Source organism: Bufo gargarizans, chromosome 2 (genome assembly GCF_014858855.1).
Source record: "Bufo gargarizans isolate SCDJY-AF-19 chromosome 2, ASM1485885v1, whole genome shotgun sequence".
Taxonomy (NCBI): Eukaryota; Metazoa; Chordata; class Amphibia; order Anura; family Bufonidae; genus Bufo; species Bufo gargarizans.
Window position 1 is genome coordinate 71,831,582 of NC_058081.1, and position 26,857 is coordinate 71,858,438.

Sequence of the window (26,857 nt, forward strand, 5' to 3'; positions counted from 1 at the left end):
TATTTTTTATGTAACACATATTGTAGTTCCTCATCAAACGGGACAGGGGTCCGGCGCTCTAGCTGTTGTGAAACTACAACTCCCAGAATGCTCCAATAACTCACCAGCTTGCACATGGTTTGTATCCATTCTGTTTTCAGAAAGGCGAGCAAGCAAGGCTGCAGTGTACAGCACAAGGGATACAGCACCATATTAAATCTCTGAAGAGAAAGGAGGTAGATTTCCAACTACATTACATTTGCATTAAAAGTCATTGATCATAGCTGTGCAGAGCTAAAAAGCAGTTATTAGTAAAACTTCCTAAAGCGTCAAAAAACACAGCAAAAATCTAATACATTTCCACCTTGTGATGGATGCCACAGAAATGGTGGTTAAAGATTTTCCGGGACACTCTCTGAAGACAGATTTTTATTTATTTATTTTAACAAAATAAATAAGATTGCTTTGTGTCAGTGGCCTCTTCATTATACTTTTCCCGTTTGGTTCCTCTCTCTCCGCCGTGTGTCAGAATTTGGCACATGCAACTACAATGGGTTAATGGTTTCAATCCAAATGTGGGGGGAAAAAAACAAACTTCAAACTTTTGCAAAGGAGGCTGGGCACTTCTCATATTTGTTAACATTTACGTCACTTATTTCACAAGCTCATATGTTAGGGCGGTTCTTTATTACTGCCATGGCCAGAACCTACAGTAACACCTCAAAAATCTCTAATTGTTGTGCCGACTTATGGGCACTAGAACTGGAATGACAACTGTGACAGCTCCCATACCGCTGTCCTATGACAACTCTTCCTGTTTCAGTGATCAGAAGGGCACAAGTGTTAAGGGGACACTTGGTGACCAATCAAAATCCAGAATTCATTTTTCCAGAACAGGTGATTAGTTGCTATGAGGCCCCCTATCCTCAAAAGGGTCTTTACAACTGATGACCGGTCATCAATATCTGATCGTAGAAGTCCGACGCCATTTTGGAATATCTGATCGTAGGAGTCCAACGCCATTTTGGAATATCTGATCGTAGGAGTCCGACGCCATTTTGATTGGTCACCTAGTGACCCCTTAACACTTATGCACTTCTGAACACAGAGACAGGAAGTGTTGTCATGGGACACCTGTAAAGGAGCTGTTACAGAGGATAGATCATCAGTTGTAAAGTCTCGGAAAACCCTTTTAAAAGGGCATTCCCATCACAGACAATGGGGGCGTATCGCTAGGATATGCCCCTATTGTCTGATAGGTGCGGGTCCCACCTCTGGGACCCACACCTACACTGAGAACGGGGCGGTGGCCGGGCAAGCGCCGTGTTCTCCCATTCACTTGGCGGTGGCCGGACCCTGGGGAAACCCGGGGTTCTCCAGCCACCATTCTCCCGCTCCGTTCTCAGCGTGGGTGCGGGTTTCAGAGGTGCACCTATTAGACAAGGGGGACATATCCTAAAGATATGCCCCATTGTCTGTGATGGGAATACCCCTTTAAGATTACTCTGAGATGAAAGATGACAAGCAGAGGGGTTTTCTCCAAATGCTGGTACCACGACACACTGAATCAGTTTTAAAACTTAAAGGTTCGAGTCAGAAAAAGGGTATGTTTTTTTTTTTTTTTTCCCCTAGAAGCAGCACCATTCCCGTCCATGGCCTGAGGTATAGACGCTCAACCTCATTCTCTTGTATCAGAATGAGTCGCAATACCAGAAACAGATCATGGACAGCTGTGGCGCTGTTTACAGATAAAAAGCAGACCCCTTGTTCTAATCCTGGACATCCCCTTTGAGGGGTTTAGTAGTTCTCCTTTAAGGGGCCCGGATAAAGGTGATTGGCAATAGACTAAAATCGCTCCTCCCTTCCTAAATAAAAATATATAACTGTATAAAAGCTGTAGGAGTAATCTGCTGCTGTCTCGAGAATAATCGGCTGGAAGCAGATACCTGATATAGTGCGGTATATGATAAGTGGTTCATGGTACAAGCTGTCATATCAGTCTCTCCAGAGAGCGCAGAAACACCTACGACAACATGAATACTTCCCTTCAATTTGTCATGAGATAAAAGAAATCTGCAGATTCTTCCCCAGGCAGCAGGTCTCCCTCCGGGTGCATTGGCAGAGCATTACCCCGCAAACCTTAATGTTAATTAATATATAGGTAGACTGACATGGGAGATGTTAATGGGGTCCTGCACTAACCTCACTCGCAGCCATGCACTAATGGCCCACATCACCATAATATCTGTGCACAGGGCAGAGGTACCAGTTTAGAACGTAACCCTGGGGGGCAGCGTGGGTAGTGGCGGTTATGTAACACAGGAAGAAGCTGCGTTGATATCAGATTACAAGCGTTAACTAAAATGTATTTACTTGTATAAAATGTGGCTTTAAAAAATATTGCATGACCGCCCGAATTGTGTCCCTGGTCTGCGGGACTCCATGTGTCTCTTGATACTGTCGGAAGTAGACATGGGTTATACACAGTAAGGATTCCATAGCTCTCGTGTTTAAATAGTAAAAGCAGCGCCCCCCCGTACATATCGCATTCATATACACATCAGATATGTTCCGCTGCACCAGCAGATTCTCTCCCTTTGTAAGAAACTAAACTCCTGTTGGTTTTGCCCCATTAAAACCATTTAATGGTTAGTGGTTGTAGGGCAGCGATGAGCCGCCGTGGGTAACTTTTCTCTGGCCAGGTTAAAAGCAAAGATGCATAGGGGAGAGGAAGCCCCCGCTGAGTGTATGGATAGAAGATGGGGAGTGCAGAAGGAGGGAGGAAACGTGTGCTGGTCTAAGAGAGGCCCTTGAAGGCATCCAGATTGAAAGCAGTATCCAGGAATCTCTTCAGTTCCGTCGTGTGGGTCTTCTTGTTGCCGGTGGCTGGGGCTGCTGCGGGATCTCGGCCGGCATACCTGGAGCATAGAAAGAGAAGTGTCATCAGAAGGAGGACCTCCCACCGGAAGCCAAACTCTCTTAGGGCTCATGCGCACGACCGCATTTTGTTTTCGTGTCCGTTTTTTTTTTTTTTTTGTTTGCAGCATGTATGCGGAACCATTCACTTCAATGGGTCCGCAAAAAAAAAATAAAAAAAAATATGGAAATGACTCAGTGTGCATTCCGTTTCCATATGTCTGCCATTTCGTCCCGCAAAAGAATATAACATGTTCTATTCTTGCCTATTTTGCAGACAAGGACAAGCATTTTTACAACGGATGCAACACGGATGTCACCCATTTTTTATTTATTTTTTTGCGGATCGCTCATGTGCATGAGCCCTTAGTCAGTGATCATGTTAAGCCCTACATTTGGCGAATGTGCTATAATAAGATCCGGGGAGAACACTGCATGGCAACAGGAGTCTATAGGCGACGCATGCGATTGTATGTCATATGTTGGCTCTTTAGGTTTGGTGTATATGTTGGGAAATCTTCCTGCCATATAAACAAATTCTGAATGGCGCCCTATCAACTTCTAAACACCCCCCTTCCCTCAATGCCACGGGATATGTCGGGTGAAGCATACTTACTTGCGCCCCGACACTCGGTTTTGGCTCCTAGGATCCACAGCTATCTTCTCCAGACTTGCAGCACAGCAGGTAAACATATGGCATGAACAGGGGTCATGTGCACCGCTGCAGCCACTGACCGGCCACAGTGGCGACGTGTCCTCTAAGAGGCATATGACTCAGTGACATGCCACCTGGGGGACATGTCACCGTTCCAGCCAGTCATTGGCTGCAGCTGTGTCCGTGACCCCTTTTTCAAGCTGGAGCCAGGATAGAGTATCAGGAAACAGGTACATATGCTTCAACAGGGTGGGGGTTTAAAAACGGATATGGGGTGGACAACCCTATTAACTTCTATATCTTGTATATGATCCAATAAAATATATGGAACAATAAAACAGTTGTATAGCAACTTAAAGGGGTTGTCCATCAATATTAAAGGCGTTATCAGTTAATATATACTGATGACCTATTGTCAGGATAAGTCATCAATATCAGATCAGCAGGGGTCCGACCCCCGGGACCCCTGCTAATCAGCTGTTAGAAGAGGACGGGTGCTCAATGAGCGCTGCAGCCTCTTTCTAGGCCATGTGACATCACCGTACATCGCTCACATGGCCTAGTTGCAGCTCAGCCCCATACAAATGAATGATGTTGAGCTGCAATAACCAAGCACAGCAGCTGTACAATGCTTGCAAAGCTGCTGAAAGCTGGCTACTTATATGATGTGGACAGATGTGCTTCATACTCACCAGACAGGTTTAGTGCGGTATATTGTGGTGCGTAATCTTGGCTTCACATAATCGTAATATCCCTGGTTCTTGTGCTCCTCTTGGCACCAAACTATCTCTGCATTAGGGTACTTATTGACTTCTTTTTCCAGAAGGTCAAATGGGAATGGAGACAGCTAGAGACATGAGAGAAAAGTGAGCAAGGTTATTCTGCATGTCTAAAGAAACGGTCAGAAAGCCTACGCACGAATTGCTTGACCTGGTGCTATACTATGCTGATGTATGACAATTCTCGTACCTGCTCCACGCGGGTGATAGCCACCTCAGCTTCCATTTCCTTGGTGCTGCGTTCTTTGGTCAGGTCATAGTACACTTTTCCCGAGCAGAAGATTATGCGCTTCACTCCAGCAGGGTTCTGGGATGCAGGTCCAGCATCTGGGATAATTCTTTCAAAGTGTGTGCCTGGAAGGCAACGGTGGCAAGTATCCATTATGACAAAGTGGTCATCAGAGAGTGTATACAAAATCATATAGTATGTAGACCATTAGCATTTTTTGCATACCCGCAGGATATTCTATAAATTCCAACTCTGGCACCATTAAATATTGGAAGAAAGTAGGCGACGGTCTGTAATTCCTAAGACCTTAATGGAGAGGGCCATGCATAGAGGGCCATGCATGGTAAATGAATGGAGAATGTAGCAGCTGCAGGGATCAGGGGAAATTTGAGGGTCCCAAAGGTGGGGGCCACACCAATCAGGAATTTATAGTACATCCTGTGCACATGCAAGTTTAAAGGGGTGGTTCGAGCTAAAGATATTGGTGACCTAGCCTCAAAATAGGTCATCAATATCCTATCGGTGGGGGTAGGACAACTCCACCATTCAGCTGTTTCAGGCAGCTGTGGTGTTAGAAACTACATAGTGTACAGAGCTAAACAGAAGGCCTCATCCATTGTGTAGTTTCCGACACCAGAATACTGCAGCGCAGCGCCCCATTACTTGAATAGGAGCTGAGCTGCAGTGCTCTGGCACGGCCACTAGTCAGTGTATGTAGCTGAGCTCCGTACACAGTATCGTTTCCAGTGCAAAGGCTGCCCAAAACAGCTGACTGTTGGGACCATCAATATCTGTAGCCTGGAAAACCCCTAATATTTTCAGTGCAATCCGTCTTACCTGCCAACATGTCATCAAAGCTTGACCTGGCTTCAGGATGACGAAGGAGAGACTTTGGAGTGAAGACAATTAGCTAAAAGGCAAAAAACATTGAATGTAAATATAAGCGCAATGCACAATTATAACATGTTCATATAGAAGTTACACAGTATTCCTGTTTGTACATTTGTTTAAAAGGGTCATTTCATAAAGGCAACCTCTTCTCTAAAACCACAAAAAGCTGCCCATAGTCATCTGATCACTATTGGTCTTTCTTATGGAGAGCCCAGCAACCAGCTGGAAAGTTTGCAGTATTACATGGCACCCATTCAAATGAGTGACTATGTAATATATGGCCTGGCTGAATCAGGCATGACAGGCTGTATTGTACAAATATATATATTTCTGGCAGATATGTTTCCACAACCATACACACCGGTTTACGGAACGGGAGCAGGATCTGTCTGCGGAGCACATGGAAGAAGTTGGCTGGAGTGGAGCAATTGACAACGATCCAGTTACAATCATAAAGCTGACGAACAGCAAAGTCTTCAGAAGCTTTCTGGTGAGGAACGAAAAGGAAGAAATCACCTTCTGGTTCTGCATTTACTCCAGCAAATAAGCTCTATGTATTCTCATTCCCAGCATTATACACTTTTATTACAAGCTTTCCATCCATCTTCTATATTTATAGATAGATAGATTTGAGATAAATATATAGATGAGATCGATAGATAGACAGATAGATAGATATGAGATAAATAGAAAGATAAAAACTATCCCGTTCGTGTAGTACAGACAATCATACTATTAACCCCTAACTGGATGCTACTGGACAACTTCTAAGGCTACTTTCACACTAGCGGCACGGACCTCCGGCAGGGTATTCCGTCGGGTGAACAGCCTGTCGGATTCGTCCTGCCGCTAGTGAACGTGTGCACCCAGACTGCCGCTCCGTCCCCATTGACTATAATGGCGGCGGGGCGGAGTTCCGGCGAGAGGCTGGCGGAATAAATATCGGATATGTTGTAGTTTTATTCCGGCAGCCTCTCGCCGTGCCTTCGCCAGAACTCCACCCCGGCCCCAATATAGTCAATAGGAACGGAGCGGCAGTCCGGGGGCACATGTTCACTAGCGGCAGGACAGATCCGACAGGCTGTTCACCCGACGGAGGTCCGTGCCGCTATTGTGAAAGTAGCCCAAGTAAGGTAATATTCCCCTAATCCCCTTAAAGGGGTTGTGTCATGTTAGACATTGGGGGCATATGCCTCCAATGTCTGATAGGTGTGGGACCCGCACTTATCCTTAGAACAGAGCCTGCACTGCACATGCGCAGCCGTCCTCCATTCATTTCTATGGAAGTTCTGTAGATAGATGGCGCACTCTGCTATTTTTTGAAAACCCACTGAAATAGGCGGTGCAAGAGGGCGCACCACGCTACAGCCAACACTCCGTTCACTTCTATGGGGCTGACAAAAAAAGCCGAGCGGGCTTGGCTATTTTTGGGACTCCCATAGAAATGAATGAGGGGTGGCCGTGAATGCACAGAGCGTCCTCCTGCACTTTGTGAGCTTCTTTCTAAGGATAAGCGTGGGTACCGGAGGTTGGAGTCGCACCTATCAGACATCTAGCGATATGCCCCCAATGTCCAAAATAACACAACCCCTTTAAAGGGGTTGGGTGGTATGAAGAGAACGCAGTGCTCCCAGGAATGCTGTGTTCTCTTTACTGTTTACTCATCTTCAGTACTGTAGCAGTGAGCAGGGCAATTACAGCTCCTCCGACCCCATTCAGGAGCAGTTGTAGTTACACTCGGTCCCATTCAAGTGAGTGGGTCAGAGGAGCTGTAATTACATTGCTCTCCGCTGCAATGTTGCTAGTGAGCAGGTAAACAGTGAAGTGAAGGCGGCGCTCGCAGCAGCAGTGCGCTCTCTTCAAACAGCTGATAAGCGGGGTGCCAGGAGTTGGACCCCTGCTAATCTGATGATTGGAAACCAGACAAGTCCTGCTGGGAATCAATGCAATGGATGAAATCCTCATCTGCTAAAGTTACACAGAAAGTGAAGGAAACAAGAGGAAGACTTACTGGCCACACATCCGAGTCATCATTGCACATCTGCAGGAAGCGTTCAGGTCTTGCAGAGGAATGTTCGGGACCCTGTTGTACAAACGCAAATTTATGTTGTATGCAGTATAATTTCTTACATCCCCTACTGAATACCAAATCTAATCCAGACCTGTCATAGGGGCACTACTATAGAATGACAAGAGGGTGATTTTTTTAGGATGAAATGGTAACAATGTAGTAAGGTATGTGTCAATATAATTTGTGATTTGGACACAATATGCATAAGTATAGGATTAAAGTAAAGGTGTACTGCATGGGTTCAAGTGATGTGAACAGGATTATGCTCTGGCACGCTGGCATCTTCTGCAGAACCAGGATAATGCATTGGCATTGGATGAGTGACAGAGGCCACATACATAATTTCCTACAGTTCCGTCTCTATGTATGTAACGAACGTGCTGTAAGCTGCTTTATGTATTTCCTAGGATGACACAACATGCACACTCCTTTATTTTGCTGAAACCCGTAGGTTACCACTTTCTTACCATGCCCTCCATGCCATGGGGTAGTAACAGGACTATTCCATTCTGTCGTACCCACTTAGCCTGCCCTGGGCAGATGAACTGATCAATGATACACTGAGCAGTATTGTGGAAATCTCCAAACTGAGCTTCCCAGAGGACCAGTGCATTCGGGCTGGCCATGGCAAACCCAAGTTCGAATCCTGAAAGAGAGAAACCGTGTCATTTTACCTGAGGGGAATAACATACATACCCCACTTCCTTGCTTGTTAAAGGGGTGTCAGGTTCTAACCACCCTTTCTTGTGAAAGTCCCTGCAAACGGGACTCCACGTGCACAATTAAATGGACCATATCTAACTAGAAACCCACAAACTTCATCAGATAGATTGACTGGGTATAATACCACAGACTTACCCAGTACTCCGTACTCTGAGAGTGAGCTGTTGCACACTGTATATGGAGCTTGGTTGGGCCACAGATGGTTCATGGGGATACAAGTTCTTTTGTCCACATTTTGGTCATGTAACACATGGTGACGGTGGCTGATGGAGAGAGACAAGTGTGTAAGAAGATTGCAGTTTCTAGCGTCACTTACTACCAGATACAGTATGTAACATTCCCCTGGCACACACATCTAGAGAGTCTCAACACACAACAAATCAATATGAAACAACCATGAAGAATTCATTAAATGGTCACTTAGCTTTCACAAACTTTGCTTAAGTCAATAGTACAGGTGAATATTAGAAACTAGGGATCGACCGACAGATTTTTTAGAGCCAATACCGATCATCTATACTTTCGGGTAGATAGCCGATAATTTATACTGATATTCTGTGCATTTCCATTTTTGAAAAAAAATTAAAAAAATTAATTCCTACACAAATCTGCTGAAAATGAACATGTTTATTGTTAACGTGTAGCTTTTTTTTGTAAATATTTATTTTTCATTTATACTTAATGTTTTGGTGATTGTGGGGGGGGTTCCCTTTTTTTTTTTTTTTTCTTTACTAACTTTTAAGCCCCCTTAGGGGCTAGAACCCTTGTCCTATTTACCCTGATAGATCTCTATTAGGGTGAATATGACTTTACACTGTCCCTGCTGCCCTGGGCTTTGTGCACACAGCAGCAGGGAGCTGACTATGGCAGCCAGGGCTTCAGTAGCGCCATTGGCTGCCATGGTAACCGATCGGAGCCCCAGGCTTACACTGCTGGGGCTCCAATCAGAAGCTGCCACTGCACCAATGAGGAGGGGACCCTGTGGCCACTGCCACCAATGATTAATACTGGGGGGCACACTGCGCCACCAATGTCTTTAATACAGGGGTTGGGGGGTGCGCACTGCGCCACCAATGAAGATAACGCGCCCATTAATTCATATACAGGAGGCGGGAGCTGGCTGCAGAATCATATAGCCTCACCCGACCTCTATGAGCGGTAGCTGCGATCCGCGGCAGTTAACCCCTGCCGCACCTGAGGGGTTAACTGACGCGGATCGCAGCTACCTCTCATAGAGGTCGGGTGCGGCTATATGATTCTGCAGCCAGCTCCCGCCTCCTGTTGAATTTGAATGAATGAGTGAGTTAACATCATTAGTGGCGCAGTGGCCACAGCCCCTCCCCTCCTCTTATTGGTGGCACAGGGGAGAGGGAGACACTGCTTCCTTCTCCCCTGTGCTGCTGAGGGAACAGGGATCGCGCTGACAGCAGTGTGATCCTTGTACCCGATTCGTTATCAGCAAAATAGATGCCGATAACTTTGAAAATCCTGAATATTGGCAGATAATCCCTATTAGAAACTTTGTAATATATATTTTCTGAGAAAATGCCTCTTTCGCCACTGATCGGGCTCTTTTCCTGTCCATTTCTCCAAAACTAACATACTCTGTCTCGAGCAACCAAGACAGATTGTTGGCTCACTAAAGGACGAGATTATACACTGCCCAAGACGGATAATATTAGTTTAAGAAGGATGGGAGAGTGGGGAAATTAAAGAGCCTGGTGTGTAGAGAAAAGAGGCATTTTCTCTGATAAGATATAATACGTTTATTTTCGTCCATGCTATTGATATGTGCAAAGATGTGTGAAAAGTCTGTGATCACTAAAAAGAATTGTCTCGTCGGACAAATAATATTGCAAGCCAGGATTCGCCTTTACCTAGACATTTCCCCTGCAGCAAGTCTTACATGTTGTATTACATGATGACCATATACATTTAAGTCCTCCAGAGCGAACGCTGCTACTTGTTAGCAGCTCTGTATTCTGGTCCACAAGCTGGAAACCCACGCTATTCATAGGGAATAGGGATAATTTAGGGCCCCCAGACAAGTGGTAGTGAAATAGTTAGCAATTTCATTTATTTAATGGTCATGTAATATGCTCCAGTGTTTCTACAAAGAGCCTACACCTTCATTTAAAATTCAGTGTATACAATATTACAAAATTCTCCTTGTCCTCAGTGGCTTATGTGACAAACACATTACAACCATACCTGAATGTGCCTCTCTCTACATCTTGTCCACTCAGACGGATATGGATGCCTTCCTTTAAGAGTGACCCAAATGCCATGTACTCAGCCAGTGCCCAGTCAACAGTCCTGGACTTCACCATCTCCCCTCGGGCCTTCAGTACACGGCTAAGACCTGGGGGAGGCAAGAGGTTAATGTGTGTGCCTAGTGCAGTTAGATTCCCCGAAGGATAAGAAAAAAAACAAAAAAAACCTTACCTCCATGGATAGTAAAGTCCTCCACTGGAACGGAGCTGGCCACACTTCCTATATGAGCCAATTCATCTTCACTGAGGCCAGTTGAGGGACAGGACATGCTACGAGGCTGTCCATCCAGAGTGAAGAAACCTGTAGGCCAGTGGATGTAATTACAGCAAGGGACAAATGGCTTACACTTCCCCTTTTGAGACGATACAACACACTCTGCACCCTAGCTATCCTTTACGATGTCCATAAACCATAAAAGATCATACTGAAGAGGTTCTCCAACTGGGGTCACCCCTTTAAAATGACTGGTCTGAAGGTCATGTAATAAAAGTAATGAGTTAGACCCAACAAGTATTTTTGTTTTTTTAACATCCTCCAATACTTTTATTTTATATATAGAATGCCAGAAATGATTGCCAGTGGGTCTGGAAGGTGACTTTAAAGGGGTTCTGCAGCTTTTTGGACTTTTTTTAAAGGGGCCCTCCGGGCTTTTAATATTGATGACCTATCCTCAGGATAGGTCATCAATATCAGATCGGCGGGGATGCCGGGTGTATGAAGGGAAGGTGCGCGCAGTGTGCACTTGCCATCTCCAGTCTCTCTTCCTGTTCGCTGCTGCTTTGAACACCAGCCTGTGGCAAAAAAAATAAAAAATTATACTCCCCCCACTATCCGTGGCTCCCTTCTGGTCCCCGCGTCCTGTACACTTCTGGACAGACGGGGTCATGTGTGCCGCAGTCGCTACTGACTGCCCTCTGTGGTGATGCCAAGTGGCACATGATCTAACAATGCCATGCCACTTACGGGTGCATCACCACTGAGGCCAGTCAATGGCTGCAGCAGCGCATATGATCTGGTCTGCATGGAGGTTCACAGGACGGGGGGACCAGAAGATCACTGAAGGGAGCCAGAACGGAGCGGCAGGTATGATTTTTATTTTTCAATATGTACAACAGGCTGGGTTTCAAATATCCAAAAAGATGGACAACCCATTAATAGCCCTGCATGTCTGCATATATGGGCAAGAATGAAAGTGCTCACGTACCAGGCCATGGAGAGTCCAGCCAGTGCTTGATGTGAAGGATTTTCTCATCCTTGGAGCGGGCTTGCGCCTCTTCACAGATTTTGTCATATTTGGCTATCTCTTCCTATAGAGCACGTAAAAAAAAACAGCTTAATGCAAGAATTACAAGAAACGGCCAAACACCGTAATACTAGCCACATGCAACGGCAGGTTGCTGCGGTCGCACTTCATACCTCGTACTCCGGCTGATTGACCACTCCTTGTGATATCAGGGTCTCGGCGTATTTTTGTAGCACTGGCTTCTGTTTGCGGATCTGCTTGTACATCAGAGGCTGTGTGAACATGGGCTCATCCATCTCGTTGTGCCCATTGCGGCGGTAGCACACCTACACAAGAGAGGATGAATTTAATGGGCTTATACAGTATATCGGTCGTCAATGAGGATCTGAAACCAGGCACTGAATACACCCATCTCTGATCAGCAATACACGTCAATGGGTTCATCTGATAAGTATGGGCATCTTTACTGGCAGGACAATAGGCAAAATGTGTGCATCCTGTTCTGCTCAGCAATTTCTTCCAACCAGCAAACATTTCTAATTTATACATGTTTACAGGCACTGGCTTTACAGCACCCCAATGGAGTTCGCATCAAGCCTTCCCCGTGGTCTGAACAGAAAGTTTGACAAGTTATGCAGTGATATGGGGCACCTTTGCTGTTGTGATCCCTAAGAAAGCTGGGTGGCAACCAGGAATGTAGCTAAAGGCTCGTAGGCCCTAGTGCAAGAATTCAGTTTGGGCCCCCCTTCCCTCAGTGCTTTGTGGCCAGGGGCAGGGAAGCACATATCCTTCATTGAAACAGCACCCCCCTCCTCATACCAAATGCTTGACCTAACCTCCTTCCTCCAGCCAGAGGTGTAACTTGACCTGCATGCACTTTCTATAATACCGGTGTCTTCTTATGTGGTACAAGGGTCTTTGGGCCTCCTCAGGCTCTTGGGCTCGGTAGCGACTGCTACCCCTGTACCCCCTATAGCTACACCCCTGGTGGCAACCATCATGAAGTTGCATTGCAGGACTAGGTGAAGCTTTTTAGCCTAGTCAGGGCAGGTAGCTGATCGTCATTGTGATAGTGGGAGAAAGTAAGAACACATTTGAGTTTCCTAGAAAAGCATTGTTCCTTGCTCAAGAACAGAAAGGTTAAAGAACATGCGATACCTTGAGAAGAACATGACATTACTGAGAAAGATAAAACACACAATCATTAACACTATATTAATGTCACTGGTAACCTGATATGTGCACCATCACCTGACGCTACAGACACGTCTGTACAGCCTGATCTATAATTACACGCCTACTTTCCATGTCACGGTAGAGTGAAATGAATCTGGAAAGGGCCACTTACCAGATCCACAACCACATCTTTGTGGAAGGTGCTCCTCCACTCTGCAGCCACGTTGCACACGTACATCACAGCCTCGGGGTCATCAGCGTTGACATGGAAGATTGGGGCGTTGACAACTCTGGCCACGTCTGTCGGGTATGGGGAGGAGCGGGCCATACGAGGATCAGTGGTGAAACCGATCTGATACAGAGAATCAAACATCAGATTTACACTACTACATTCTACGGGTGTAGAGGAAAAAACATCAAATTATTCCAGGTTTGAAGGGACTGTCCAATCCCACACACATGGTGGCCTATTCTCAGGACAGGTTATCACCATCTTATCGGCGCGGGGGGTTACTGCATAACAAGTTGGGGGCGTGTACCTGCACAGTCTGAAAATTAAATGGAACCTGTCATCAACTTTATGCTGATCTCACTGAGGGCAGCATAAAGTAGTGACAGAAATGCTGATGTCAGCGCTGTGTCACTCATGAGCTAAAAGTGGTTGCTGAGAACCAGCATCAGAATCATTGCAGCCCAGGCCTCGAAAAGAGTCAAATCTACCTGAGAAGAGTCATGGTTATCCATAACCTCCTGCACTCTCGCCCATCTGCTGATGATTGGCAGGTCTCTCCTAGAGAGAAAGGGAGAAAACTAGGTAGAAGACGGTCAGTCATCAGCAGGTGGGCAGGAGAGCAGGAATTCATGGATAACCATGACTCTTCTCAGGTGGCTGGGACTCTTTTCCAGGCCCAGTCTGCAATGATTGTGATGTTGGTTCTCAGCAACCACTTACTTTTAACTTAATAAGTGACAGACCACTTGTCTCTACTTTATTCTGCCGTTAGTATGAGCAGCATAAAGTTGATGACAGGTCCCCTTTAAGATTACTTACCGGTAATAATTTTTCCATGAGCCCATGACAGCACCCTTGAGAGACCGCCTCCATCCAGGAACTTTCGTGGAGAGCACTTAAGGAGGGATACCTCCCCTATACCACCAGTTAATTGCGAGAACTTGTCCCAAAACACATCTAATATAACTTCCTTTTTTTTTTTTTTTTTTTTTTTTTGTGGGGGGGGGGGGAGAATATCCTAGGTGCGGTCATGGGCTCATGGAAAAGTGATTACATTACCGGTAAGTAATCTTAAATTTCCCTTAAGTCCATGACAGCACCCTTGAGAGACGACTAGAATAGTACCTAGCTCAGGGTGGGACAACTGCCTGCAGAGCTTTCCTGCCAAAAGATAGCCGCTCCTTAGAGTCTAAGTCTAATCTGTAGTGGTGAAAGAAAGTAAACGGAGACTTCCAGGTACCGGCCCTACAAATTTGCTCTAGAGATGCTTCAGCCCTTTCTGCCCAAGTAGTAGAAAAATCTGAAAGGGGGGGATTCCCCCGCTGAAGAATAGGCTAAGGTGATGGCCCCTACTATCCATCTAGATAGTGTTCTGGAAGAAACTTTATTACCTCTATTTTTACCACCAAACTGTATAAAGAGCCTAGAGGATTTTCTCCATTGATTAGTGACTCTCAAATATTCTGATAGGCATCTTTTGACATCTAGACAGTGGAGCCTCCTCTCTTTCTCATTCGTTGGGACCTGACACAAGGATGGAAGATAATATATTATCTATGAAACATGGAGACCACTTTAGGTAAAAAGGAGGGATCTGGCTTAATGAGCACTTTGTCTTCCATGTTGTTTTTATAAGGGGGAGCGGTTGAGAAGGCTGAAATTTTCGCCACCAAAAAAGCAGTTTTGAAAGACAAAATTTTAATAGGTAAATCCTGCAAAGGCTTGAAAGGAGGCTCCATCAATCTAGATAAAACTAGATTAAGGTCCCAGGGGGGACTGAGGATCTGATTACAGGCTTAGGCCCCATGCACACGGCCGTGTGCGGGCCGTGGAACCGCGGCCTGGATCCCTCCTGAGAGCAGGAGCGCACGGCGTCACTGGTTGCTATGACGCCGTGCGCTCCCTGCTGCCGCCGCAATACAGTAATACACTGGTATTATCTATACCAGTGTATTACTGTACTGTGCCGGCAGCAGGGAGCGCACGGCGTCATAGCAACCAGTGACGCCGTGCGCTCCTGCTCTCAGGAGGGATCCAGGCCGCGGTTCCACGGCCCGCACACGGCCGTGTGCATGGGGCCTTAATCCTACTAATTGCTCTAAAGAATCTCCTTATCCATGGATGATTGGCAATAGGAGAATCAAAGTAGGCACTAAGGGCAGAGACCTGTACCTTAAGAGTACTCGGTCTTAGGTTTTATTTTTGACATGGGAGGAGAACTCAAGGGATCTACCGATATTTTACAGAAGTTTAGGAAAGTCTTCCATATTCTGAGATAAATGGTAGAGGTTACTTCTTTCCTGCATGATAAAAGAGTAGATATAACTTCCTTAGACAGGCCCCTACGTTCTAGGATTTCCCCCTAAAATACCATGCTGTTAGATGAAGGCTTCTCACTTCTGGATGGAAGACAGGACCTTGAAACAACAGATCCTGCCTGTCCGGAAGAATCCAGGAATGTGTCAGGGAAAGTTTCCTCAACCAAGTGAACCAAGTCCTCCTTTGCCAAAAGGGGGCGATTAGAATAAGCCTCGTCCATTCCTGCCTCAACTTCTGTAATACCCTTGGAAGGAATCCTAAAGGAGGAAAGGCGTACAGAAGCTGATTCGGCCACGGAAGGGAGAACGCATCTATCTCTGTCGGAGAATCTTCCGGATTTAGGGAAAAGAATAGGTTGCATTTTTTGTTCTGTCTGGTCGCAAAGAGGTCTATTTGAGGAGGAGCCCAAAGTTGAATTATCTGGCTGAAGACTTCTCGGTTTAAGCACCATTCTCCTTGATCTAACTGGTTCATGCTTAGAAAGTCTGCTACCTTGTTCTCTACTCCCTTTAAATGTACAGCTTTGACAAAGGGAACTCTAGGCGGAACCCGTCTTTTATGATGCCCAATATCCACGGGCTTAACAAGATCTCTTCACATGCCTTAAAAAAATAGAGAAAGTCTTCCCCCCACTGGACAGAAACCGTCATTGCTGACTGTCCTTGGACCTTGAAGCAGACTGAGTGTTAACGAGAAATCCCTTATTCTTTCTGTTTTTGTTTTCTCTGTTGTTTTTTGTTTGTTGTTGTCTCTGTTGTTTTTTTTTTTGGAGGTCTAGAAACAGGAAAACGCTTTTTGTTATCAGAAGCCTTTTCTAAAAGGTCATCCAAACAGGCCCAAAGAGATAATGTCCCTGGCATGGGATAGAGCAAAGTTTATTCTTTGAACCTGTGTCACCTGACCATCCTTTAAGCCAAATAGCTATTCTCGCAGAATTGGATAGAGCAGCTGACCTGGCACTTAACTTTAAGGCATCTGCAGAAGCATCGGAAATAAAGTCCACTGCTTTAAGGATGGTAGGAAATACTTCTAGTATCTTGGATATGGGACTCCAGCTCTTGTAGCCATAATTTTAACGACCTGGCAGTAGAGGTAGTAGCAATATTTGGTTTAAATGCTTGGGTCGAGGCTTCCCATGCTTTTTTAAGGTATACCTCTGCATGTCTGTCCATAGGGTCCTTCAAACTACCAAGATCCTCAAAAGGTAAAGCCGCCTTTTATGACATTTTGGCGATAGGGGTGTCAAGTTTAGGAGGCTTATCCCAACAGGAGGACTCTTCCTCATCAAAAGGGTATTTTCTTTTTACATTCTTAAGAATAAAGAATTTCTTATCAGGCTTATTCCATTCTCTTTGAATTAAACATTTTATGTTTTCATTTAAAGGAAAAAATCTTGACCTTTTGTGCACCAGGTCACAAAACATTATGTCCTGGACAGACTTTGGTTCCCTAGGAACATCCACTTTCATAGTAGCTCTATTAGCTTTCAGTAGGAATTCTGTATCCTCAGGGGAAAATAAAGGTCTGCTCATGGCTTCTTTATCTGAAGATGAGCTTGAATTTTCCAGGATTTCTCCCTGCTCATTCTCATCTGAAGAGTCTGAATCGGATATTATACTAGCGTGCATTTCTTAAACCTTTTCATTGAATCCGAAACTTCAGATTTAACAATATCTTTGATACTTTGAAGTAAAGATGGGGATTCCTCTTCTACCACTTTGTTAACACAATGCTGACACAGTAACTTAGACCAAGAAGGGGTGAGCTTTTTCTTGCACACACCACATTCCCTCCCTTTGGATTTAGTGGTAGATTTCCTCGGGCCCTCTTTGATTTACCCCACCAGGAATACCGCTCTGGCATCATGACTCTCCTGGATATCAGCGCGCTGGGTACTCTCATCATCCATGATAATGGACAAGGATCGAGAGTTTTCCATTAGACTACTGCAACATTCTCCTCTGTGGCCTTCCATCTAGCACCCTCGCACCCCTCTAATCTATCCTCAACTCCGCTGCCCGACTAATCCACCTCTCACCTTATTACTCCTCTGCCTCTCCCCTCTGCCAATCCCTTCACTGGCTCCCCATTGCCCAACAAATCCACTTCAAAGTACTGACAAACACATACAAGGCCGTCCATAACCTGTCCCCTCCCTACATCTCTGAGCTACTTTCCCGATACATCCCCACACGCACTCTCCGATCCTCACAAGACCTCCTTCTCTCCTCTCCTCTTATCGCCTCTTCCCACAATCGACTCCAAGATTTCTCCCGTGCATCCCCCATACTCTGGAACTCGCTACCCCAACATATCAGACTCTCACCTACAGTGGAATCCTTCAAAAGAAACCTGAAAACCCACCTCTTCAGACAAGCCTAGAACCAATGACCCTGCTGCCTCTATACCGCCATGACCAACTTAACCCGCACCTACTGTGTCCTTCTCCCATACCATGTAGATTGTAAGCCCTCACGGGCAGGGCCCTCTCTCCTTCTGTACCAGTTTGTAACTCATCTTGTTTATGATTAGTACAATTGTCTGTGTTATGTATTTGCACCGCTTATCATATGTACAGCGCCATGGAATGAATGGCGCTTTAATAATAAATAATAATAATAATTAGAGATCCACTGAAGATCGTAGGCTGGCTGGGCTCCTTCTGACCGCGCGCTGAAGGGTTTAAATACCAAAGGGTCGGGTCCCTGCCGGTGCACCCATGCGGCCTCAGTAGGAGCTTCCTTCTCCTACTTCCGGAAGGCACTCCGCGTGCGTTCCAAGTACCGGAAGGGCACGCAAATAACTCAAACCCCAGAATAAAGGCCCCGGACCTCCTGAACACCGTCAAGAGGATTCGGCGTGTCAGCATCCCCTCTCGGTTATGCTGGGACTGCCCAGGAACACCGGCCCAATAAACTATCCAGGACACAGAAGGATGAATCCCAGACTTAGTAGGCGGCTCCTAGAGGAGCCTTTTGCCGCACCCCCATACTAAAGTGCCTGTGGGGCTCCTGCAGCCTAATTCAACTCTCCACAAAACGTCCTATCCATTGGACAGGAATCAGAAAACTGGTGGTATAGGGGAGGTATCCCTCCTTATGGTCTCTCCACGAAAGTTTACCGTCTGGGTCTGATGGGTACATTTGACTTATCAGCCAATATCTTTCCCTGATGCATGGGCCAAACATATGAACATAACCAAGGAAAACCATGTGACACAATTAACCAGGATTTCCTTGCCCCGGGGATCTTGTTAGATCCAGAGACAAATGTACTTGGCTATTGAAAGCAGTAATTAAAGAGATATTCCGGTAGGTAATGTGGATAGGGGATAACTTTTACCTACCGGAATACCTCTTTAAATGACATATGCATATATGTGCACAAAGACAAGCCATATACCTGGTTGTTGACCACGACATGGACGGTGCCATGAGTAGTGTGTGACGGCAGATCACTCAGATGAAAAGTCTCATACACGATCCCTTGTCCAGCAAATGCAGCATCTCCGTGTATGAGGATAGACATCACCTGAGATAATAAAGAGTGCAAACATGTTAGATCCATGAGTGACGGTGAATCTTGCCTCTGCATGAAATACCCATCTCCTCATCATTACCTTCTTGCCTTCATTGTCTCCACAATAGAACTGTTCTGCTTTGGTTTTGCCCTGGACAACAGGATCAGCAGCCTCAAGATGGGAAGGGTTGGCCACCAGTGACAGGGTGATGTTCCTGTCAGTTACCCTATTTATCCGCCTGTGATACATTCCCAAGTGGTACTTCACATCTCCAGATCCCTGAAGGAGAAGGGAGAGTAAATCATCATGTATCCTTACGGCATATGGTGAAAAATGGCCGAAAATAAAAAACTCACCTCATCTGCAGCTTCCAGCTTAGAGTCAAACTGGCAGAATATTTGCTCCAGCTCCTTCCGGATCACGTTGGCCAGAACATTGAGACGACCTCTGCAGGACAGATCGGCAACGTCACATTAAAAAAAAAGGTTAAATATTCTCAAAAGATAAGGCATCGATTACATCAAAAACTGGTCCAATATGTTGGCTACCTGTGAGGCATCCCCATGATGACATAATCCACGCCGTTCTCACTGGATTTATCGATGATGGTTTTCAGGGCTGGAATTAGGACTTCACATCCCTCCAAGCCAAAACGCTTCTCAGATGACCACTTACGATGGAGGAACTCTTCAAACCTACACATTAGATTGCATTATTTGTAATATTACATTAAGGGAGTTGTCTTGGATATTCATGCGGATGGCGTATCCTGAGGATAAGCTATCAATATCTGGTCCGACTCCCGGCGATCGGTTGTATGAACAGGCCGTGACCTGTTGACCTCGCGTTCATCGGTTACATGGGTTAGGCGCAGCTCAGTGCCATTCAAACGAATAGTCCTGAATGCCAAGCACAGCCACTATACAATGTACGGTACAGCGCTTGGTAAATTGCGAGGCTTAGAGCAGCGATCTCCTCAAGCAGCCGATCGGCGGGGTGGTCAACAATATTAAAGACCCAGACCACCCTTTCAAATAGGACCTCTCAGCTATTCTGTATCCAACCAAACCCATGATGCACTTCTCCTTCCTCTACCACAGCTCTAGTACCGCCCCTAACCACGCCCAGCTAGTTTATAGCTCCTCCCACCTATCTAGTTACATAGACACTTCCCGATTACTGCCCCAACCATGGACATGACATCACATGAAATAAGAAAGAGCTGCATGGGCATGGTTATGTGACCACAGTTGATAAGAGTGATAAAAGAAATACATTACAAAATTACAGCTACCTTCATAAATGGTTATTTTAAAGGATGTTGATTATGAATGTGAACTGGAAAACCCCTTTAAAGTCTCTCTCCAATTCTTATTCATACGACTATGAAATTCTCCAGGCACTATACGACTGCTGGGCAATATAGCTGCCCAGCATGCTCCAGGCTACTGTCCGCACGCATTATCAGGTCGGGGACATACTGGAATTGGTGGGACACTTTATACCGGGGTTCAGTTCCAGTTGTTGTGAGACGGTAGGTTAATGCATAGTTTTTTGGATGAGGATTTGAGACTGATTACCTTGCAGCCAAAAGTGGATCCAGCAAATTTTTTCTAATCCACTTTGGGCTTTCAGCTTCAAATCCTCATCCACAAAAAACACATGTGAACATGCCCAAAATGTCCTATTCACATCTATGAGGGTTCTGAGAACAGCCGCGCAAGTGTGTATGATGGGAAGGTGTAGTTACACAAAGCTGGCTGGAGTATTGGAGGTTGAAAACCCCTAGAAGACACTTGAATAGGCGATGATGTGACCTTAAAGAGGACCCGTCCCCTCTCCTGACTGTTTTAGTAACTACTTGTATTCCCCATCTAATAACCATTCTGGAGCATCTATTCTAATGACTATGTTGTACCATTCCTCTATTATGCTTGCTAAAATTATATAAATGGATGGCCAGCACTCTGCAATAAAGGTCCTTCAGGGTTTTACCCAATTGGAGTCATAAGAGCAGATGCTCCACAACTTTACAAGGGACCATCAGTGTTTGCTAAATTTGACATGTCAGGAGAGGTGACGGCTCATCTTCAAGATTTCTAAAGCGTTACCATGCACCTGGGAGAACCTGGTAGACTCATCTAATGAATCAATGACTGCACCTTGTAGATCTAACCAGTCTTGCGAGCAGAGTGCGTTTCTCTTCACTGGTGAACTGCATAATTCCCGGGGCCTCAAACTTCTGCCGGATCCACTGACACTGCTCCAGGTCATTGATGAACATGAACTCGACTCCGATGTGCTGGCAGTAGGAGGTCTGTACACAGAAATGACAGATGGAGCAAAGAAGAAGAGCGAGCACAATGCGGTTTTACTTCAACAACGTATCCCTCAGGTTGTCACCCCTCACCTCCAGTCTTTTAATGATCTCTCGAAGGGGCAGCGCCGTCTCATTCCCTCCGATAAATGTAGTGGTTGGCAATTGGAAGACTTTGTCCAGGTCGGATTCCTCTAGGCCGTAAAACCCTGTGGAGGGTGGCGATCAGAGACAGACAGACGGTAGGCAGCGTTACAGAAGGAGAAACACAATGCAGCCGGCCATGCAGAAGGCATTATAGAAAGGGTGTGATGGCGGTAACAGTGGAGTGACATATCCAGTGGAAAGAGAAGGGCGTTGGCACGGAAAGACACAGGAAAACAGGACAAGGTACATTAGAGGAGAGGGCATGGCACACAGTTATGAATATGGTGGCATTGCAGTCCATAGGATGTGGTGCAGATTTGCAGTACAGAGATGGCGGCATAAAGTTAGGACAGGAAGCAGATGAAGGGGATAAGCAGCGTGGTAGTTGGGGAGTAGAAGAGAGAGATTAATCTACAACTGTCCTGAGAGCTTCATTTCATGTTCATTCTCTTTCCATTACAATCATATTTGAAGTAAAAACTGGTCTAATCGCATACACACCCATACTATACCAACTACCACACAACACTCCGCCTATATCAACAACTTTACACATCCAGCTCCACAAGTATAGCCAAGTGGCACAAAGTTGCATAAAAAGATTACTCAAAGAGAAAAAAAAATGGACGCTATCGCCTAAAAACAGCGCTACACCTGTCCACAGGCTGCATCGGGTACTTCAAGCACTACCACTGGAGTAAATGGGCTGAGCTGCAATACCGCACACCGGCTGTGTGGAAGACGGCAGCCATGTTTTTCTAGTCCTGTACAAACCCTAAGGCCCCATATTGCGCCTGAAGCTCTAATGATCCCAGAGGCTTTCTAACAGCGATGCCTGTGCCACCATCTAGTGGCCACCTAATGTTACTGCATCCTTAGGTTGGGGAGGGGGGGGGGGGGGGGGAGTGCTGCTTTACTGCAAAAACAGCACCACACCTGTCCACAGGTTGTGTCTGGTATTGCAGCTCAGCTTCACAGAAGTGACCAGGGCAGAGCTGTAATAGTACAATCAGCACGTGGACAGGTGTGGTGCTGCTTTTGGAAGAAAGCAGAGATAGTTTTCTAGTCCTGGAGAACCCCTTTAGGGTCCATTCACACGTCCGTAAGTGTTTTGCGAATCTGCAAAACATGGACACCTGCAATGTGCAATCCGCAATTTGCGGACCGCACATCACAGACACTATAATAGAAAATACCTTTTCTGGTCCACAATTGCGGACAAGAATAGGACATGTTCTATTTTTTTCAGGAACGGAATTGCGGATTCTGAAAAAACGGATCCCGAAAAAAATGGATGAGGACCCCGAAAATGCGGATTCACAGCCGTTCTAGCCCAACTGAAAGTGAACGGGTCCGCAAATTGCGGAACGAATGCAGACCCAAATTACAGACGTGTGAATGGACCCTTACCGGAACATTTCAGGCAAGACTAATACACTGGGCCTCATTTATCAAAACTGCCTGAAAGGAAGAGTCCTTGTTGCCCATAGCAACCAATCAGAATGAAATTAAAGGGGGGTTTCCAAGAGTATTTTTTTGTACTGATGACCTACGCTCAGCACTCACAGGAGCACAGATGCCTTCTCAAACAGTGATCGGATACTGATGACAAAATAAGGCCTACTGTGTTATGTCACGTACAGGGGCCTGAACACAAGGGACGCCGCTCCCCTCAGGCCTCCATTAGACATAACAAAGGGTCTAAAAGAAAATCCGTCTGTGTTGTCCACACCAATCAATCACAGTGCTGCTTTCATTTTTTAAAGACACTATGCGAAATGAAAGCCGCACTGTGATTGGTTGCTATAGGCAACACAGACAAGATTGCTTTTAGACAGTTTCATCAATCTACCGTTTTGTCCAAAATGTATTTGGATAAAGTAAAAAAAAAAACACCACAAAGGGAACCTACAGCATCCCTTCCCTGATGAGCGGTTATGTGACACCATTTTGTCATAGCAGGGAGTTCTCTCCATATTGTCGGGAAGTCATATCTACATCCCTGACAGAACAGCATGTCCTATCATTTTGTATTGATACCCACAACATAGCCCAGTGGATGGGCACACAACCAGGCTCTGCCACGAGTTTCCACTATGGCAGACATTACAGTAACTCCGGCCAATGTCACCTACAATCTATACACTGACTCATCTGCTCCACCGTACACCTCTGCTCTTTTGATAGTAGCCCCCCCCCCCCCCCCAATACATGCATGCTCGTCTGAGTGTGCATGTGCTCTCAATAGGAAGAGCTGACACACATCACAGGTAGCAGCTTATCTCTGGAAACTGTCTGACCCTTCAAACCCCATCCCCAACATCCATCATCAGAGGACACCCCCTTACACTACCAATGGTGGGCTTGTCCTGCTGAATGGTCATATCATTTGTACGAACAGTATAGGCTTTGTTCTGTGTTCTGGAGTCCATTACAGATGCCCATGTACCAGTTTATTGGTTCCACAGATTATACAACGTAGTGTGAACACTGCCTTATATACAGGGCCTTGCAGCAGATCCCTTCACACCTCATTACCGCACTTGAGGCTTATGTACACATATGATGCCCAGCAGACTACAGATATCATCATATACAGCAGCCTGTATCCTGTGAACAGAGCACTTTACGAAATTCAGGCTACTGTAAACAGACGCCGCTATGGCCGGGGTAGGGATACCCTGTCTGCTTAGTACCACAGTTACCTGTGGGGGGAGTGATCCCGATTACAGCATATTAGGATATTATGAAGCCATGACAATAGCTTTGGTTACAAATGGGACTTCCATAACAGACATGTGCATGGGAGGAGGAGGAGGAAAGTATGGAAAGGGTATGATGGGGAAAAGGTAGTCGGAAGGGGATGGGCGTTAAATAAAGGATATTTTCCGTACCTCCCACCGTGAGAACTCGCAGCCGATCCAGGAATGCTGACGGGTCTGAGTGTGTTAGGAGAGTGCGGCACAAGGGGGTTGGGGGGTAAAGAGAGAGGGAGAGTGCAGCATGGGGAAAAGAGAGGAATCTTTAAACAGAAAATCTCAGCAGCACACATAGGGGCTCATTCAAGCTGCAAGCCATCTCTGCAACGTAACTGGGAGAGGAAAATAAAACCAGCACTCGGGCGTGTCATAGCATCCAGCGTGCCGCCACCGTGCACACTGAAGTGTAATAACCAGCGAGGCGCAGAGATCCAGCTTCCTACATATCTTATTGTAAGGCGGCCTTGAAGACGCACTCGCACTCCACACACACGGGCGGATGACACAAATATCACAGTAAGGCTGGATTCACACAATGTCTGCCGTATGCACCGGAAATGCATCCATCACATGTGTCCAGAGGCCCTCAGTCACCCGATGTAGGCTAAAAGAGCATCCTTTCGGTCTTCGCTGGGGCGGTATACAGTGGGTATATCTGTATTTCTGCTGCATAGAATAGCACCATCTACTGCGCTATTTCATACTGAGGTATTCAGCCAAAAATAAAAACATATACTGCATGGTATAAAACTACATAACCACAGAGGAGAAGACTGAAACAAAAGACCGTACCCAGGACCAGATGATCGGTGCGCCTTACAGCAGAAATGGCCCGCTGCAGCTTAAAGGGGGTTGGTTCATCTTACCCACCGACGGCATATCGCTAGGATATGCCATCAATGTCAGAAAGCTGTGGGCCCATACTGTTCACACTGAGAAGGTTCTTTTTATTTCACAAACGTCAAAAAAATATGAAAGCTCCTGTCGCCTGCTGTATTACGGAGGTATTTTCCCCTAGAAGTATTCCATTTAGCACCCAGTACTAGAACCCTTTACCAAGTGTAACTGTAAAATACATCAGGTGATTTATGACCATTACAAACAGCATTTATTATGCAGAGAAAGTTTCCATGGTTACGACCACCCTGCAGTCCAGCAGCATGGCCGTGCTTGTACACTAAAGAAAAAAGCACCAGCCTACGTGAGCTCCCACGGTCCAGGCCACGAGAGAGGCTGGCGCTTTTTTTCTATAGTGTGCAAGCACGACCACCACTAATGGATTACAAGGTGGTTGTAACCATGGAAACTAGCAGTTTCCATGAGTGCATCTCCATCTACCACCTCACGGCTTCACTGAAGAAACATTCCACACAAAGCCGACTTAGAAATTCTGTGGCCGGAGTGGCTCAATGAGTGACAGCCTGGCCTGTATACAGTAATACGGGGAAAGCTGTCAATCAGTGATAGGACCGCCCCCTGGACTCCTAAGCCCAGAAAGAGCAGGGATTTATTGATAGTTTTACAGAATCTTCTCCCACAAAACTATAACATAACAATCTGCTCAGCTGCTCCTAAACTATTATGCCAGTAGATCGGGCAGCATGTGCATGCCAACTGCTTTCCATTAAGACATATGGATGCTATAGGATGGAGTCCCCTGTTAGGGACCCTTTCTATGAACCAGAGCTGAAAGCTGATATTACTCATTGGCTCACACAATGATTACATGGACAACCATTCATCTGAATGGCCACTACACTGACTTCAATCTCCCCCAGCAAACTCAGATGCTTGCTGGTGGTCTTGGCTGACTCTAGGCTGTACCAGATTGTGCCAGCTTAAGACGTAACCTGGTACCATTCTAAAATCTATTTAAAGGATTACAGATTTTTCATAAAACTTCAATGAGACGCCCAGAGCTAAGTAAAGGGTCTGAATACTTATGTCCATGCCGACTTTTAGTTTTTCCTTTTTCATAAATTAGCAAAGATTTTGAACATTCTGTGTTTACTTTTTCATTATGGGCTGTTCAGTGCAAAACTTGATTTTTTTTTTTTTTTTTTAGCACAGAGACACAACATAACCAAATGTGAAAGAAGACTGAAGACTTCCCGAATGCACTGTATATAGACAGACGCACGATATACGTTTTTCCAAAAATTCAGTCACTTAGTGCTCATCACATAGAGATCTACCAACAAATCCAATTCATGTCTGTCTGTCTCTCTGTCTGTCTCTCTGTCTGTCTCTCTGTCTGTCTCTCTGTCTGTCTCTCTGTCTGTCTCTCTGTCTGTCTCTCTGTCTGTCTCTCTGTCTGTCTCTCTGTCTGTCTCTCTGTCTGTCTCTCTGTCTGTCTCTCTGTCTGTCTCTCTGTCTGTCTCTCTGTCTGTCTCTCTGTCTGTCTCTCTGTCTGTCTCTCTGTCTGTCTCTCTGTCTGTCTCTCTGTCTGTCTCTCTGTCTGTCTCTCTGTCTGTCTCTCTGTCTGTCTCTCTGTCTGTCTCTCTGTCTGTCTCTCTGTATCGCACTCCTTTATAGTACATTTGACTCCACTAAAGGGTTTGTATGACAAACTCCACAGCCTGGGCCTAGGATCGAGGTGGTCGCACATGCTCATTGCTGCTCCTTTC

The 26,857-nt window shown here is 45.8% G+C and overlaps 1 protein-coding gene across 2 annotated transcripts in view; it reads right to left on the bottom strand.

The window, feature by feature from the left end:
* Positions 1 to 395: 395 nt before the first annotated feature.
* Positions 396 to 26,857, bottom strand: part of OGDH (oxoglutarate dehydrogenase) — a 61,056-nt gene continuing 34,594 nt past the window's right edge. For both annotated transcript variants that reach the window (XM_044279181.1, XM_044279182.1), the window contains 19 exons: positions 21,418 to 21,533; positions 21,170 to 21,324; positions 19,556 to 19,702; positions 19,364 to 19,454; positions 19,107 to 19,286; positions 18,890 to 19,018; positions 13,109 to 13,288; positions 11,934 to 12,086; positions 11,722 to 11,824; positions 10,689 to 10,817; positions 10,455 to 10,605; positions 8,379 to 8,506; positions 7,988 to 8,166; positions 7,461 to 7,532; positions 5,811 to 5,936; positions 5,396 to 5,468; positions 4,520 to 4,683; positions 4,243 to 4,397; positions 396 to 2,897 (listed from right to left, as the gene is read on the bottom strand). In XM_044279181.1, coding sequence (XP_044135116.1) covers positions 2,777 to 2,897; positions 4,243 to 4,397; positions 4,520 to 4,683; positions 5,396 to 5,468; positions 5,811 to 5,936; positions 7,461 to 7,532; positions 7,988 to 8,166; positions 8,379 to 8,506; positions 10,455 to 10,605; positions 10,689 to 10,817; positions 11,722 to 11,824; positions 11,934 to 12,086; positions 13,109 to 13,288; positions 18,890 to 19,018; positions 19,107 to 19,286; positions 19,364 to 19,454; positions 19,556 to 19,702; positions 21,170 to 21,324; positions 21,418 to 21,533 — 2,552 coding nt within the window. In that variant the 3' untranslated portion in view covers positions 396 to 2,776. The remainder of the gene's footprint in view (positions 2,898 to 4,242; positions 4,398 to 4,519; positions 4,684 to 5,395; positions 5,469 to 5,810; positions 5,937 to 7,460; positions 7,533 to 7,987; positions 8,167 to 8,378; positions 8,507 to 10,454; positions 10,606 to 10,688; positions 10,818 to 11,721; positions 11,825 to 11,933; positions 12,087 to 13,108; positions 13,289 to 18,889; positions 19,019 to 19,106; positions 19,287 to 19,363; positions 19,455 to 19,555; positions 19,703 to 21,169; positions 21,325 to 21,417; positions 21,534 to 26,857) is intronic.